The sequence below is a fragment of the Pyxicephalus adspersus genome, chromosome 4 (genome assembly GCF_032062135.1).
Source record: "Pyxicephalus adspersus chromosome 4, UCB_Pads_2.0, whole genome shotgun sequence".
NCBI lineage: Eukaryota > Metazoa > Chordata > Amphibia > Anura > Pyxicephalidae > Pyxicephalus > Pyxicephalus adspersus.
This window is the reverse complement of record NC_092861.1, coordinates 76,396,793-76,414,633: the sequence shown is the minus strand read 5'-3', so window position 1 is coordinate 76,414,633 and position 17,841 is coordinate 76,396,793. Positions and strand designations below refer to the sequence as shown.

The window sequence follows — 17,841 nt, the reverse complement described above, 5'->3', positions numbered from 1 at the left end:
TAACAGTGCTGTCTGCTCAATATCTTTTACATCACTTGACTCATCACAGGCAATTGAAAATGCTTGAGCTGAATTGTTGTCATCAATTTGCTTACTGGTGATGTTTGTTTCCATTTTAATAGTCCTCTCGTTGACAGTCTTTGCAGAGAGAAGCATTCCTTTAATTTTCTGAATAAATTCCTGTTTGTTTTTGAATTCGGAGATAGATCCAATGATATTTTTATGAACGATTCGTTCATGTATTCTCCATCTGTGAACGGCTTCCCCCTCCTTACGATCTCATGAGCTAAGTGCTTGTTTTGAAAATGTCCTTGAACTTCACATTTAATGTGAAGCCAATGATAAAAACAAGGGAAAACCCACGTGGATGCAGAGCACGTGCCATTTCTCCACTGGAGATTTCTTGAGCAATGACCTCATACGACCTCTCTGTGGATTGGGTAAAAAAGGGAATATATGCAACTATACACTGAACACAATTTAGCACTAAAGATAGATATCTGTTCTCCAAGATCTATTAATGTTCCTGTGTACATGAACCACTGATAAATGATCACATTTCACAAACTTCCACATTCCCACTGTGTTATGTCATAATTATAATGATTTATTTTAATGTATTTGTTTCATTTTAGTTGCATGGCAGTTGTCTCTTTCTTTAGGAAAGTGGACCCGTTCTATGTTCATGTATTATCACAAACTCTCTTTCTTTCTCTCTCGCTCTCTACACTGACAAAATATACTTTATTCTGCAAATTGTACTAAGATAAATTCATATAGTAATAGGTAATATAGTAATCTTATCATATTATGTTTTTGAAGACCAAAGCATGTAAAATAAAAAGTTCCATTTTCAGCATTTTAGGTTTTGTTTTATGTGTATAAACTATTAAGCTATACTAAACCACATTTTTCTTTTTTTTTTAAACCTAGATCTAGAAGAAAAACAATACCTGACATCTATATCTGTAATCTGGCAGTGGCAGATCTTGTCCACATCATTGGAATGCCATTTCTAATTCATCAATGGGCTCGAGGAGGAGAGTGGGTGTTTGGAAGCCCGCTTTGTACTATAATTACATCCTTGGATACATGCAATCAGTTTGCATGCACAGCTATTATGACAGCCATGAGCCTGGACAGGTAAATAAAATGTTCTTTGCAAAATGCCATGGTAAATTTACAAAATGCATTGGGAGGTAAAATCAATGTCATAGCTCATCATTTTGTGAAATAAAAACAAAGCTTGAATGGAATACTTCCACCCATAATACAGATATGACTGCTTTGTCTAGCACACTTAGCAAACAATTTTTTTATTTAAAAAAGTAACAAAAAATCTTTTCAGTACCAGCTTGAGGTTCTGACAAATTCAGGTGTTAGTAATTGTAGTACACAATAAATATGTAAGGTCTATAGTAAATCACAATTTTCACAGCACGTTACTCTCCATATGTAAACATTGTTATAAAAGGCTTTTTGGTACTTTTTACAAAAACAGTCCTATTTACCTGCTATTACATGGCGTAGGGATGCTGACTTTATACTAGGAAAATAGATTAGCACAGTAAAACTATGAAGTGATACCTATTTTTAATGTCTTGTCTAACTAAAATTAAAGTTAACTAGACCTAGTGGATATTATAAAATAGTTTAGCCTGGGAAAAGCATAGCGTGACCTAGAAAAACAGTTAATTGTTGGACATGGTTGAAACATTGTTGGACATATTTGAAACACTTATCAGAACACATTTTCAGCATAGTAACATATGAATACACAAAAGCAAGAGTGTGGGAAAGTTTAGGTCCCAGCTCTTTTTTAGGGTTACAATAAATGTTATTTACAATAATGTTATTAACCAATATTTGTAAATATATACTAGTTTTATATATACACCCTTAACAACCTATAAACTTAGTCACTAAGACTTAAGGGTAAACCATAATTAACCAACATTACATATATAAAAGAATGTAGCAGCAGCCTGAGGAGATCATTACTTTAATTAACATGAATGCTTATCAAATAACTGACATAACAGAGGAAAATAAGAAGGTGGAGCTAGGGAAAAAAATCTTGTGGTGTGAGCCCTTAGTTATTTGTGACCCTGACATTATACCTTGCTAAGCTTTTGAAATTCACCGGGTTGATATGTACTGTTACCAATGACACAGGATTATATCAAAAGGGAAGTGGGCAAATTTGCAGACTTCTAAAAAAATGTCATGGTCAGTTGGGTTGAAAAAATTCAGTCATCAAGTTCAACCACAATGAAAATAAACATATCCCAGATAAAAACCCTAAAGACATAGTTGATCCATCTAATCTCTCCTGATAGCTGAGCTCTTTTATTCCTTTCATTAATTCAATTGCCCTTCTCTGTACTGTCTACACTTTCACAATACCTTTTGTGAACTGGTTCCCAACACTGGACTGCATATTCCAGATGACCTCACAAACCACTAAATTCATAATTTTAAATCCTGCGGACCATTAGCATGAAATTTGTAGAAAAGATATATTTGTAAAGTAATACATTTGTAAAGTAATGATCTTCTTAATGGTGCCTGACAAAGACTGTGGAGGCTCTGATTCATTGATGAGATCATGGTTAAGTGAAGTATTACTATTGTAAATACATTAGATTGTTTTTCAACCAATAGAGCTTTTCCAGGTTTCACAGCAAAGAATATTAAGCATGTAAAGCTGTACCTTGCAACAAATATGAATGCAGCCCTCTTATCATATTCAAGCAACAGACTAGGAGTGCATTTGTCATTCTGATTTTTGTTCTAGAGCAGTGGTCACCAACTGATAAAATGGTGGTTGGTGGTTTGGTGGTTCACAGAAAAATTTGGACATTATTTGCAATTTTTATGTTTTATTATTAAAACAAAAATAATATTCTAATATACTTTTATATTGTAAATGATAATTTTCACCTTTATATTGCACTAAATTCACAAACTGTACTAGAGACGGAAAAACAAGGGAGGATCAGTGTGACGTCAGTGTAGTCTTAAGGTATATAAGGGAACCATTGCTGAGCTGTACTCTTCAGGATTGTTTAAACCATTACAACAGTCACCTCGCTCTGCGAATACCGATTCTCATCTGATTCTTTTTTTTTTATATTTGTTTTTTTCTCAGATGCTCTTTTAGGTTAGTATGACCTTAACTGTGTATTTTCTTTAACTGGTATATTTAATAGCATTAAATAGTTTGAATTTGATAACTATCATTTCTTGTTTGGTCGTAGATTCGAAGATTAAATTAACCCATAATGAGTGAGAAAAAGCAAACTAATATTTTGCATTTCTTTAGTAATACCAAACATAGTGCAACTAATGATAATACTAACAACAGTAATACTTCACTTAATGGTGAGCGGATGAAACAGAGCCTCCACTTTCCTCGTCAGGCACCATTAGCAAAAACATTCGAGCTGGAGGTGGAGAGAAACTCAAAGTATCAAGAAAATATGATTTAAACTACTTTATATTTAGATTTCTTCAAGGACCCAGTAGTGAGGTGGATCCACGGCCACTTTGTGTTGTGTGTTCTGAGAGTTTACCCAATGATGCCATGAAACCCTTGAAACAGGGTATTAAATATTCTAATCATATCCTCGCAAGGACAACTTAAGGACGTGTTCACACTACAAGGTAAAAATGAATGCTTTTCAAAAGAAAATAATACTGTGGCAAAAGCGGTTGGCTGAAGAAGATCTGCAAATGTTTTCAAATTTTGATGTATATATGAGAGAGAAGAATGTCAACCGGCAGGTGGTAACCATTGTTCAACAGCACTTACAATCACTCACAGAATCTTTTGTTCATTATTACCCAATAGAAGAAGATCTCAGACATGGCAATATGTTTAAAATAGATCCATTTGCAGCAAACATTGAAGATAGCAATTTAAGCATGAATGGAAAAGAAAGCCTCAGTGATCATCCAACAACAGTCTCAAAGCTAAATTCCAGTCATCCTTCTCAAGACCTTATTTTTTGTCTCTCCACAAAAAGAGAATAGCCATTGCTGAGTGAAAAAGCAAAGGAAAGACATTTTCATCTGTTACAGCAAATAAAACTCGGTATCGTTCTCGGCTTGAAATAAAACGTCTCTTCATCTTGCAGTAACGTCATTTGAGCCAAAAACCCATAAATATTTTTTCAAACAAACAGAAACAAATATCACATTAACCCCCCTAGCGGTATTCCCCGTATTTCACTCAGGGTAACTTTGGAGGTCCCTCTTACCTTAGCCCTGCGCTCCAGCGGCGATCGCACGATCCCGCTGTGATGGCGGGGCGCTTCTCCGTCGAGATTTCCCGCCGGCAGCACCACCTGAATCTACTGCCTGCTCTCCTGCTCGCATCACCCGGAGGCTGATCTCCGGGTGATGCGGTGGGGATGTCCCCAGAAATTTTTGATAAAAAAAATTTTTTTGATAAATTACACTGTTGTGGTCTATTATTTCATTATTTTTTATAATTATGTATTATATTATTATTTATTGTTATAATATATTAAATAAATATAATTATTATACCCGGGAGTTAATCCTAAGAATTACAGGCCCACAATATTAACAAAAATTTCTACGCAAAAAAAAATAGGATCACTTTTTGCATCAAAAAATTACAAAATTTGAACGCTAGGGGGGTTAAATGTGTAATATTTAAATAAGCTTCAATTATTTTGTAATAATTAAAATAACAAATCATTTTGTTACAATTAAACAATCTTTAAAAATGTTGTTATGATTACATAAGTATTTATGATTTTGTTATAATTAAATAAGCATTTTTTTAATTTGGTATATTCAACAGGTGCATTTCATATTAATAAAATGGAAGTTCTCTGATAAATATTTTACAAATGTATTACAATACAAAATTATTATTAATGGTCCGCGGGATTTAAAATTATGAATTTAGTTGTCAGTGAGATTCGAAAGGTTGGCGACTGCTGCTCTAGAGCAGTTTCCCAAACTTTCTTAGTCGCGGCACATATTTTACAATTAGAAAAATCCCACGGAACACCACTAAACAAAAAGTCAGACACGTAAATTACCTACCTGCTGCCATCTAGTGGAAGAGTTTTTTTTGGTTCTGCCTATCACTATACATCGCTGGTATAGACAACTGAAGACAAATTTTTTGCAGTAAATAAATAATTTTGGGACCAATTAACTGAAATTGGATAATTTCCCACGGTACACCTGAAGATCTCTCAACGCACACTAGTGTGCTGTGGCACAGTGGTTGAAAATCACTGCTCTTGAGGGTAGTAAGGGAGGTAATAATAAAAATATTGTTGGAGATGTGACACATTATGTCCCTTCTGCAAAAAAGGATTCTTACCTGCCTTATCTCTGTCTTTTTCTGTAAATAAAACACTCAGCACACGCAGCTCAGAATTGAATGTGAGGATACTCGGCACATCCCAGAAGCCCCTGGGCCTGCCGAGACTGAATGATCTCCAACGCCCCTGTGCATGAGTTATGTCATCCTGACCTGGCCAATCAAGATGATAGAAAATATTGTACACAATACACTCATGGAAGTGGGCTACTCCTATTCCAAACAGCAAAATGTATTATACTTACAAGAATATATTCCTTTTTATCAGCTTGGATTTGTACACAGTGCATTGAATACTGTTGCTAAATCAATGCTTGGTTATGGTTATCCCAGAGACTGCAGTAACCTATAGCTCCTGGCACTAAATCAAAGAAGAATGTGAAGCAAATGCATTCCTTACTCATAGCTACAGTGCAACAACAAACAAGCTGAATTTATACTGACCTGGGACTTTGTCATGACTTCTCAAAACAGAAGTCATAGAAACAATTTATGATAAAAAAAAACATTTCTTAGAAACCTTGATATATTTAAAAATAGGTCATATGTTATCCTTAATGTCAAGTGTTGCTGCTGATATGATGTGGTTATAAGTAGCAAATCAATGCACAGACATTACAAAACATTCTGTAATACATATTGAAGAATCTTTCCAAAAATATCATCAAACACACGATAGACAATATAAATCCAATTGTTATTGTTGGATTGGGGAAGAGGTGCACTGTTCACTGTTTATTGAGTTGGAAATTAGAAAAGGATGCATAATAATAATCAATTTTACGAAAATAACCTCTTTCTTGAAGGCAATGTTTTGAAATATCTTTTCAAGGCTTCAAAAGGTTTTGTTCAGTATAGCAGTCAATAAAGAATTGTCAGCCCTGATTTGTCATGTGAAAAGTGATGGGAGCTGATATGTTTAATTTTCCAAAGCCACAGCTTCTATTAAAGTGCATCTATACTTAAGAAACAAATTGAATATGATGCAATTAACCAATCCTTAGATTAGTTTTCATTTTTTAGACTTTTGTTCATTTATTCTGTACCTGGTAATCTGGCCTGCAACACACTACATGCTCCGGAGTGACAACACTTAACGCACTGCATTTATAAAAGAGAAATGACAGTAGCAACTGTGGGCTGGGGAGAGTTAGGTGACTCAGTAGATTTACATGAATTTCTCTAGCCTAACTTCAGCTATCTTTTCTTAAGCAATTACAGCACTTTTTTTTTTGAGATAAGGCTTTAGCTCAACATAAAAACTCAACATTATTTGTTAGAAATTAGGCCTAGTTTAATTGTTGGTTGATGCTTATGTGAAAAAGGGATGTATTTTTTTCCCATACAGGAAAATATCTCCAACAACTACTTTCTTTTTTTTGGCAGCATTTAGTTGTGTGTTAGGGTGGTCCTGCTACCACACTATTTATCTTTTTTATGCAGCTTTATCCAAACCCCTTATATAGATTTTAAGCCAGCACTTCAGATAATGTATTCATTATTTTTTGCATATCACAAATATGCTATTATAAGGGCAATTTGCAATTGAGTTGACCAATTTTAACCAATGAGGTGAGTGGATATAGAATGCAATCAGGTTGAGAAAAAACTGTCATAAAAGCAGAAAAGAAGATTCAAGGAACATTTGAGGTGAATTATTTTTTCCTCACTGAAGTCTGTAGTACCAGATATTATCATTAACTAAACATGGGATGGGACTGCAGGTGGGGAGGGATTGGAAGAGCAAAACAAAGACTATTTTGGATTGTACGATCCCCCTTCCTAACATGTCATAGGGCTCAGACATACTTCAGAAAGAGATAGTATAACCTCTTACCAGTGAAACTTGTCCCAGAGGTCATGACACTGATGTTACTGAGGTATACTGCAGCATCTGCAAAGCAATTTTAAACAGCTGAAAAATGCACGATGAGACATACTGCAAGTTTGCATGAATGAACATTTGTTTTCCAACTGCAGAGATTGCAGTAAAAAAAAGTTTTTAGTTGTGCTCTAATGTATCCATATACATCACAGAATGTAACGTTCTGGGCCTATGAATATATATGTAAATAGAGACATTTTACTCATCTGAGATTTCCCATTTAATCTATGTGGAAATGATGGGGGACACACCTCTAGTTCTGACATATATTGGAAAGGGAGAATTTAAAAAGCAATATTTTCCAACCTGTCTACAAATTATATGATAAGACTTCTAATGGTTCTTAATATGTCTTTTCCATCTCAGCCAGTATACATTTATTGTAATTTTTACATTCATATTTAGGTGGTGGAGTAACATGTCATGACATTAAAAGAAGCAGTTGAACCTATTTAATGATCATGCAGGGGAATTTGAAACTAACCAAGAGGTTCCCATTCGCAAAATGCTAATAAATAGCAGTTACTGAACAAATTACTGCTATATGCATTATGAAGAATAGAGTTGCCCGCTGAGGTTATCCTGATGTTTTCTAAACCAAAATATCTCAATTATCATTTCTAACTTGTTATTTGTAAAAACTGTCCTTACCATTTCTACATATATTGTGGAACTCTTTATTTTTAAAGACAGCATGTCACACAATGCTTGCAGGACCTGGCAGATGAATGTGTATCCAAATTACAAGGCACACTTTAATAAATTATTACCGAGAACAAAGCATTCCTTGTGCTTAAAAAAGGGGTTAAACAAAACAGGTAGCAATTAAGATCAATCACAATATTCACAGGAATTTTTACTGTAATATTGTAATGTTTACTTCTTCTGTGTTTTTTACACCTTTCTTTCCATTTAAAAGTAAAATTAAATTGCCTTTTTCATTTGTAACTCAAGGAATTGGGAAACAAAATAACTTTCTGATTTAAAAGTGTGTTTTAACTTAAGTATTTTTCTTCTAAAAGTGAACCTGTACTCTATTTTGAATCTTATGGAAGTTCAAAAAGCATACACCACAAATACACGTTATAACCTTTATTAGGACTTTGTTATCACCTAAATAAAACATCAACCCAAACCTAACTGTGAGGCCCTGGCCTATCAACAGAACTGAACCTCCTTTGGACGACAAACTCAAATCACTGAATGGAAGGGTAGAAGCAGAACCAAAGGTCAAACACTAGTCTCAGTCAGCCAAAGTTGATAATCCAGGTAAAAAACGAGTTTATGATCAAGAAAGCAGGCAGAGGTTGTTTTAGGTGGCCAGCAATGGAGAATCAGACAGAAACAAGGTTAGCAATAGAAAACAACTCAGCACTTTGCACCCATAGCAGATAGGCCAACTAAACATTATTTAAATAAATGCTAAAGGGATTTTTGAACCTATAAGAAATAAGACATTTTATTAATAGCAGCAAAAATAGATGATTCTAAGACTTACCCCAAGTGGTGCCTGACTAAAGGGGTGAAAAATGCTCATGTATACACCTTCCCCAGTATGGGGCATCTTTTTGATGTATTCTAAGGGACCATGATGCTGATTACTTTCAGGTGGGGATTGGGGTCAGATCAATCAAGTGTATTGGCAGGTAGAAATCCAGTAGGCTTTTGAGGTATGTGTGTCCAAATTTGGCCTTGATTTAATAATTAAGCAGTAAATTTTAACTATCAGTTGTTGGTATGGATTCAAGAACTATACCTTACTATATAAAGTTTGCTTGCTATATACATTTTTTTAAAGCCTATTGCTTAACAAAGAATTAGCAAATAAAATTACCTGTTATATGGCAAAACAAATGACATTTAGACTTTTTGTCTTCTATTCTATCAGTTATTTTCTGTTATCCATGATTCAATGAGTGAAGGTAACCCATTGTTATTTATTAATTATTTAAACAATTTAGAAAACAACAATGTTACCTTGAAATAAACTCCACATATTTTTGTGTATGTGTGTAAAAGGTATTTCCTTGTGTTATTCCACTGAAAGCTGGGATATACTGTAATTTTTTACAAGAGTCATGTATATGTTTTCTATTCCTGGTTATTGGTCAATTATTACTTTGTATTTCTTGGCTACCTTTTTATACTTGTTAGTGTTGTTACTTTTTGTTTATTATTTGGAAAAAGGCAAAAAATTTACAAATAAATTCTTGTACCATATTCTGAGAAGATGTAAAGATAAGTCACTTCTCAAGAATTTTTAAACACTTTACTCATCAAAGTTTTTACAAACACCCAATGTAAAGAGTACGACATAAAGAAAACTTTAAAGGTAAAAATCTTAACAGAGGTGCACACTGATGACATTTGATGTGCTATGAATCTGCCTCTGCAACACAAGACAAAGATAACAGTATTATATTTTTGCATGCAGAATCGGTAACTACCTGTTGATAACCAGGATTAACTGTTATGATTCAAAAGAAAGATGAATGAAAAAAAATAAAGTTACAATTAGGTAAATACTGCGGCCTAATATTAATATGTACCCTGTACAAGATACTGTATTTGAATCAATGGACATAAAAAAGGGCGATAAACGAATAAATTCATTAAAATCTTAAGTCTTATCCAATGTGAAGAATTTGGTACATGAAAATTATAACAAAAGACCATGCAATGCACACCATTTACTCCCACATGCTAATCTTTAATGATTTCTGGATCCCCTGCCTACTCAATCAAGAAAATTTAAATCCACTTATAAAACTCAAAAGGGGGCCCAAAGATTGCCATGACAGACAAAGTCATATAAATTATATACATTCTCTTTATTGTAGGCATGTCAAATGGGTGTTTTTTGGTGGCCAAATGCAGCCCTCTTACTCCTTTTCTAGACTTTAGTGGTTTAAATATAAAAACAAATGCACCCCAAATAATGTTGCAGCTAAATATCTTAGTAAATGTATGATTTTCTTCTGGGATTTAAAATTTTAAACTGCCATCTTATCCTAATGTTAAATTCCAGTGCAGTATATTCCTTTCCTGGAAATAAGTAACTGTAGTTCTCAGTAGCCCTTTGCCATCCCCAGTGAACATAATTCATCCAAATGTAGTTCACTGCACACTGTTTCATCTGAGTAGGACATGCCTGAGCTAGTGACTGCATAGGGGCTGGAATTACATAGCACTTTCAGAAAATAACTGTCCACCATCAGGCAGCATTATACTGTATACATAAATCCATCAAACCAATAAAATCCTAAACCTAGGATATATACTGTAAGGAAATATTGATGTGAATAGTGCTCTTTGAAGATATAGGTAAAATCACAATAGCAGGAGATGCAAGTGAAATAACTTTTACAGGCTATCCTCCTCCCATTACTTCTTTTCCATTTTTTTTACATGAATTGGGCTTCATTTGCTTTGGAGTCCCAAAGAGATCAAAGCAGTTTTAAATAAAATGTCAGTATATCTCCTATAGGGCAACATGGTTGCTTTATGTGCCCCTGAGAGAATTCAGAAAACTATGCAAAGGGGTATGAATTGCTCTATGATTTAATGCTTACATTAAAGACTACCGGTATATTTGCATACAAAATGTATGTACTCCAGTTATTTTAAAAAATAACAAAATCAGAATTCTGGGATGTCCATTGCAGTAGATTTTTTCTGTAATGGGATGTACCCATTTTCATAACTAGCATAATTTTCAATCCATATCTTCTGAGCCCAGGTCATCCTAGGTATTCTCTGGCCTTTGACAGTAGACAGTGAAAGTAAAAGTAGTACAGTGATAAGCTCCTCTATCTGGCACACCGCCTAACAGCATAATTCTAATTAGCACATAAACTGATTGGCTTTTTGCTGCTTTTCCTTCCCCTAGTCCAAACTCTGATGTACAGATACTACCGGTGGTTGATACCATGTCAGATTCAGGTAGTTACTCTTCTTACTCTCCTATTCAGGTAGTTACTTAATAATACAAAAAAAACAAATCGACAAGTAGGGTTTTTTTGGCAAAGATAAACAGTTTATGTTTTACATCTTCCAAAAGTATTCATAATCATACAATGTTTTGGTTACATGCAAAGTCATTTAAGTGTGGCCTCATTACTTAAGGTCCAACACATTGTTACTAGACACAGATCACCTACTTTAGGGTTTGATTGTCTGAAAAGATACCATGATGATTATGTAAGCATAATCGAATATTTGCATGCAGCCTTTAAACCGACGCGTTTCGCCCTTTGTAGGCTTCCTCAGGGGTAGCTGTGCGCTTTATGTGAGGGTTTGCATACAGTCTAGTATATTTATAAAACATAGAGAATTGTTACTGTGATGTCATATTGCATTGTAAAATATACATTCATACTATATACAAAATAATAGGATTTAGTGGGATATGTATATATAGGTACATCTAAATTACATCAACAGTTCAAATATGTGCACATATAAAGTAGACATAAATCAACTTGTCTAATATCTATAAGCAAGTCTATTATCTATATTTGTAAATAATAGATTTGGTATTGGTGTGGTAACTCAAGTATAAATGTTTAGTTCTGCCTCCTAATAAGTTATTTTTTATGGTATTTAAAAGAAAACATTTTTTGGTTCTAAAAGTAACATTTTACCAAGGATGAAAGTAATTGGAGTGGCTCATTTGTGATGTTTTTAAAGGGTAACAGTTCCTTGCTTATATTATTATCTACACATCGAAACAACAAGTGTTCCTAGTTTAGAATGTATACTGAGTTTATATTGTAGAGAATAAGGACAGGTTACTGCATCCTATATTGTTAATTATTATTGAATAGAACTACTAGTTATATTAAAATTCGGTAAGTACCCGGTAATAATACCAAAGCTTTTGGTTTAAGTTCAAAGTAACAATGATATTAGAAGGTTTTTACCTGAGAGTGTAGGAGTTGAAGACACGAGCTGCAGTCGCCCCTCGTGTCTGTGTTAAATGTGGCGCACCAAAAGGAAGTCCCTTACCCGCCCCTTAAACACACAGGGAGGGTGGCGTCACGGGATTCCTTTGGCGGGATGATCCTAGCTGCTGGGAAAGGCCATCTACTTCACTTGGAAGGCACAGTCATAATTACGCCCATGAGGGTGGTGTGAGTGATGCCCAGATTCCTCCCATTGTCCACCGACACCTTAGGTTATTACCACTCAAAGGAGTGGCTGATCCAAGGAGGGTGGACATGTAAGAACATGTCTCACCTATGGGGAGGTGGGAGAACTGGTTATTTCCAGGTATCATTACCAGTATCTTTATAATTCTAACCTTCATGTGGTTACAAGAAGGGTCTGAAGCTAAAAGCTTCATTTAGTCCCGGTGGACAATTGGCTTTTAGGGAGAAAATCCACATGGTTTCTTTTTGAAGTAGGATTTTATCTAAATTACCTCCTCTTGTGTTGGGAGGGATGTGTTAGAGAGCTGTGAATTATATAAAGTTGGTGTTGATGTGTTGTACCAACATGTACACTAATTGGTGTTAATATTTTCCCATTTTTAATTGCATAGATATGCTCATATATACTCTGTCAGAACTATCTTTTAGTCTTTCCTACGTAATATCTACCACTTCTACAAGTGATGAGGTAAATAATGCCTGTTGATTCACAGTTAACATGGTCATTTATTCTATGTGTTGATCCATTGGGTAAAATCAGTGCTTGGTTCTCGTATAACCAGTTGCACTGTTTACAGTGTCTACATCTATAAGTACCTTTTGGCCTAATTATTTTTTGTGTTTAGCGTCCATGGGGTCATAATGACTATGGACCAAAGAGTCCTTTAGGGATCCAGACTTTCTGAATGTAATCTGTGATTTGTCATGTATGTGTGTTCTAATGTTGGGGTCTCCTAGGAGAACATTCCAATGTTTTGATAATATTTTTTTCACATGTATATGGTCTTCATTGTACACGGTGATTAGGTGGACTTTCTGTTTGCTTGTGGGTTTTTTTTTTGTTTGTTGAATCAAGTTGTCCCTTTTAAGTGTGCTTGCTTTTTGGTATGATTTTTTTAAGAGTTTCTTACTATACCCTCTGTTTAATAGTCTGGTGGTCAGTGCTTTGGCTTCATTTTTGAAGTCCAGTATCGATGTGCAGTCCCTTTTTAAAACTAAGCATTTGGCTAAATGAGATTCTTTTTAATAGAGGTTTCGGGTGGGAACTCTGGGCGTGTAGAATTGTGTTGCCCGCTGTCTCTTTCTAAAGGGGGTGGAGGTGATTCTCTGGTCCTCCGTAATCATGATACATAAATCTAAGAAAAGCACTTTGCTTTTGTGTGAGTACATGGTGAATTTTAGATTATATTTATTTGTTTGTATGAAATTAAATATATCTTGAAGGGTTTCAATGGAGTTTGATCAGATGAATAAAATGTCATTGTTATAGTGACACCACATACAAATATGGGGTCGGAATGTCGCAAATTTGGGGTCTGAAAATAATGCTTTTTCCCACTCGCCCAGGTACAAGTTGGCATACGATGGGGCACATTTTGTCCCTATCACCACAACCTGGAATTGTAGGTACTGGCTGTGATTAAATGTAAAAACATTTCTGGTGAGGGTGTAACTCAGTAGGCCTAATATGAAGTTGTTATATTTTGGATAGAGAGGATTGTTTCTCCATACCCTTTAACCACCTGGGCGGTTAGCCCGACCTTGGTTCGGGGTAAGTAAACTTGCTACTATCGTTTACCCCGAACCAAGGTCGGGGAAGCTAAAAGTAAACACGCGTTACAGTGCAATCTGATTGTCATACAACATGTATGACAATTAATTTTTTCACAACATTTGATAGCTATAAAGAAACAAAACTATATCTATAGTATTTGTGGAACCTTGTGATTTGTATTTGAGAAATACAATTTACATTTCAGAAACAATATTTTAATTTGTTTCCTTTAGAGGTAAGAGGTTAACCTGGCACTCCAGTTAAACATAATTTTTTTTAGAACAAGAGAGGTCATGATGTCACATAGAAATGTATATTTCGCCAGTGCTAAACAAATACATAATTTGATATAATTTTGATACAAATTTTGATGGTGCAATAAATGTCCAATGCATATAAAATACATATTTCATTGCAAATTAGGTATGTGTTGGAAATACTAACATGTGAAATGAAATATATTCCATTCAATCATGGACAACTCTTAGAAGTTAAATATAATTATTATCATAAGAAATGTGTGGCAATGTCTATTGTTGACCTTCTTTGGTTTAAATTGCATCGGACAGCCTTTAAAATGCATCCATTATTGGTTTCAACTAAATAAAAGATTGCTGTAAAATTATTGAATGTAAATTGGTATTACAATGACTCTCTAACATGTATTTTATGAAAATTGATGCTGGGAGACATAAGGCTTGGCAATGTTGACCTTCTCCTGAAAATGCTAGTTTCAACGTGGCAGCACAGCTGCCTTTAAAATTGAATCTGGTAGTGGCAGCTCTCATACTCTTCTTGTTTTAGGTACATGCTGTGATGATGTCATCATTATCCCAGCGTATGCATAATAAATATCCCCACACCTGAAATGCACATTATTTTCCGTTAGGTGGCTCACCAATAGCAAAGAAAATACAAGTTCTCTCCTGTCTATTTCACTTTTATTGCTTTTTTTTCCCAACGTAGTTGTTCTACTGCCTTGCAGAAAAAAAAGTTTGTTTTTGGTTCAAATTTTGAAAATGGCAATTTGGGAACTTTAAGAAAAAATTTCCAAATGTTTTTTGTTCTTTTTTGCATTACAGTGATACTTGAGCATTCTCCCTGTCTCCTTTGTAATTTAATGCTTAGTCCTGAAGTTATCTTACCCGACTTCTAAAGAAATCAGTGTATGTGCACACAGAACTGGAAACCTTTAGTAGTATACGGGTGGCATGGTGACGCAGAGGTTAGCACTCTGGCCTTTGCAGCTCTAAATCCCAGGTTTGAATCTCAGCCAGGACACTATCTGTATGGAATTCGCAGGTTTTCCCTGTGTTTGTGTGGGTTTCCTCCAACATTCCAAAAATACATGCAGTTAGGTTAATAAGCTTTCCCTCAAAATTATCCTTAGACTGTATACAAAACAAAAAATATGACTATGGTAGGGACAATAGATTGTGAGCCCCATTGAAGGTACAGTTAGTGACATGACTATGGACTCTGTAAAGCTCTGCCTAATATGTCGGAGCAATATAAATACCATATAATAATAAGAATAGTATAGGAATAATCATTATTCTAAGTAAATCAGTCATGTCTTTCAATGTGTTTAGCTACAACGGTTGCCACAATCTTCTTTTATTTTTCATGCAGTCACAGTCTTTTGTTGCTTTGCAATGCTGTCACTAGCTATTATTAGATCACAGTGGTGAATCCAGCCTATTTGATACCTGGGATGTATAATTTTTAATGGCCCCTGTCCCCATCCCCCACAAAACACACTCTTGCATTTCAATATTATTTTTAGTAATAATCATGAAACAATAATAACTTATAATAGGCAGAAAAATAGACTGTGTGTGCTACAGCAAAACATATGGATAAATACAGCAAGATAAAAACAATTACACACGTGATTTGAACACTGGTACAGAGCCGGTGTACTGTGGGGAAACATGCAGATAATAGTAATATGCATGAAAATAAAAATGGCAGGAAAAATGGCAACCCTGACAACACATGGGCTACAATTTGGCAATCATGTGCAATACACAGGCAACAAACATTCCAATAAAACTCATGGTTGCTCTTTTGTTTTCCACTTTGTAACACTGGACCATTTTCTTGTTGGGCCTGATTTATTAAAGCTCCTAAAGACAGGAGAGGATAGACTATCATAGGGTTACCTAGGTGATCCAGCAAACCTGGAATGGATTAGTTGACAAATGTTTTCTGGACCAGATTCATTCCAGTTTTGCTGGTTTTTCAGGTTCACCCATAATAGACTATCTTCTCCAGCCTTGAAGAGCTTTCGTAAATCAGACCCAATATGAGAGCAACAAATGGTCTAACGTTACAAAGTGGAAAACAAAAGAACAAACCATGACAGTCTGCAAAAATAAACAGAAAAATCGTTACAATATGCAGACAACAAATAATATAAAATACACACTTATGGTAGCCGTTGTGTGCCCTCGGACACACCCAGGAACAAACATTGCATGTTGAGGTGCTGATGTAAAATAGATTATAGAAGTTAAATATAATATTTGAAAACTGTAATTTGTTGTAAAATATACACTAGTTATTTTTGTTTTTTTTATAGAGGAATATTATATTGATAGCCTTCCTAAAATGTTAAATATAAAGCGACATTAGATTTTCACCCAGCTAATATATGTCGGCTCTTTATTACATTGGTAACTCAAATAAAATATGCCAGCATTTCCAGAGTTTAAAGCATGTTCAGGATTACCATCATGTTCACCATTTCTAACTCATTCAGGGATAACTGGATGTTCAGAGCTTTAGCATGTACAGTCATTTGAAAAGTTCGCCTCTTTCAATTCGAAGATTTTTTATACCAGAACATGGTAAAAATTTTTTGGTCTTAGGTAGGTTCTAAAAGGATTTAAATGTAAAATACACAATCCAGATTTCACGGTGTGATTTTGTATTTAACAAAAATTAACCCAAAACGGGGAAGCCATTTGTAAAAAGAAAAACTAAGTACACCTCCCTCATCAATCAAATGCTTGTGGAACCACTTTTAACAGCAATACCCCACTAGTCTTTACAATATTGCTTTAGTTTATTGAGGTTTGATGGCATTCATATATGCATAGCTGTTTTAAGGTCACACCAAAGCATTTTAATTGGGTTGAGGTCTGGACTTACACTGGTTCTTAGGTTTTTCAGCCTTTCTACCATAGGTAAAAGGTATATACTTTTATTAGTGAAGCTGGGTGATCCAGCAAACCTGGAATTAATTTCCTAAAAGTAATTCGCAATTTGATCCATTACAGGTTTGCTGGATCACCCAGCTTCACTGATAAAAGTGTATCCTCTCCAGCCTTGGAGAGCTTTAATAAATCAGGGCCATTGCTCCAGAAACCTTGCGGTTTGTTTAGATGTGGCTTTGCAACCTAAACCATGTTGCAATGTTCTGTTTAGAGAGAAGTAGCTTTCTCCTGGCAAATCCTTCCAAACAGGTCATACTTGTTTACTCTTTTTCTGATTATATTGTTACATAGTTACATAGTAGGTTAGGTTGAAAAAAGACATAAACCCATCAAGTTAAACCCCTACGGAAATAAACATATCCCAGATTTAAAACCCTATAAGACATAGTTGGTCTAGAGAAAGGAAAAAAACTCTGGTACAATTTGCTTCAACAGGAAAAAAAATCCTTCCTGATTCCATGAGGCAATCGGATGTTCCCTGGATCAACAATCTCAGTTTTTTTTACTTTAAAGCCTTAACCACCTGAGCGTTACACTGAGGTCTAGATTTCTGTACCAAAAGTGTTCCACTGTTTTTCATGAAATTTTTTTTTTTAAATTGTAGACCTGTAACTTACAGAAATATGTCAGAATAGGGGTCTAGTAGATATAATGAATATAAA

The 17,841-nt window shown here is 34.8% G+C and overlaps 1 protein-coding gene across 2 annotated transcripts in view; it reads left to right on the top strand.

The window, feature by feature from the left end:
• The window catches only part of MCHR2 (melanin concentrating hormone receptor 2), an 85,287-nt gene that overhangs the window by 46,571 nt on the left and 20,875 nt on the right, over positions 1 to 17,841 (top strand). For both annotated transcript variants that reach the window (XM_072408697.1, XM_072408696.1), the window contains one exon: positions 934 to 1,143. In XM_072408697.1, coding sequence (XP_072264798.1) covers positions 934 to 1,143 — 210 coding nt within the window. The remainder of the gene's footprint in view (positions 1 to 933; positions 1,144 to 17,841) is intronic.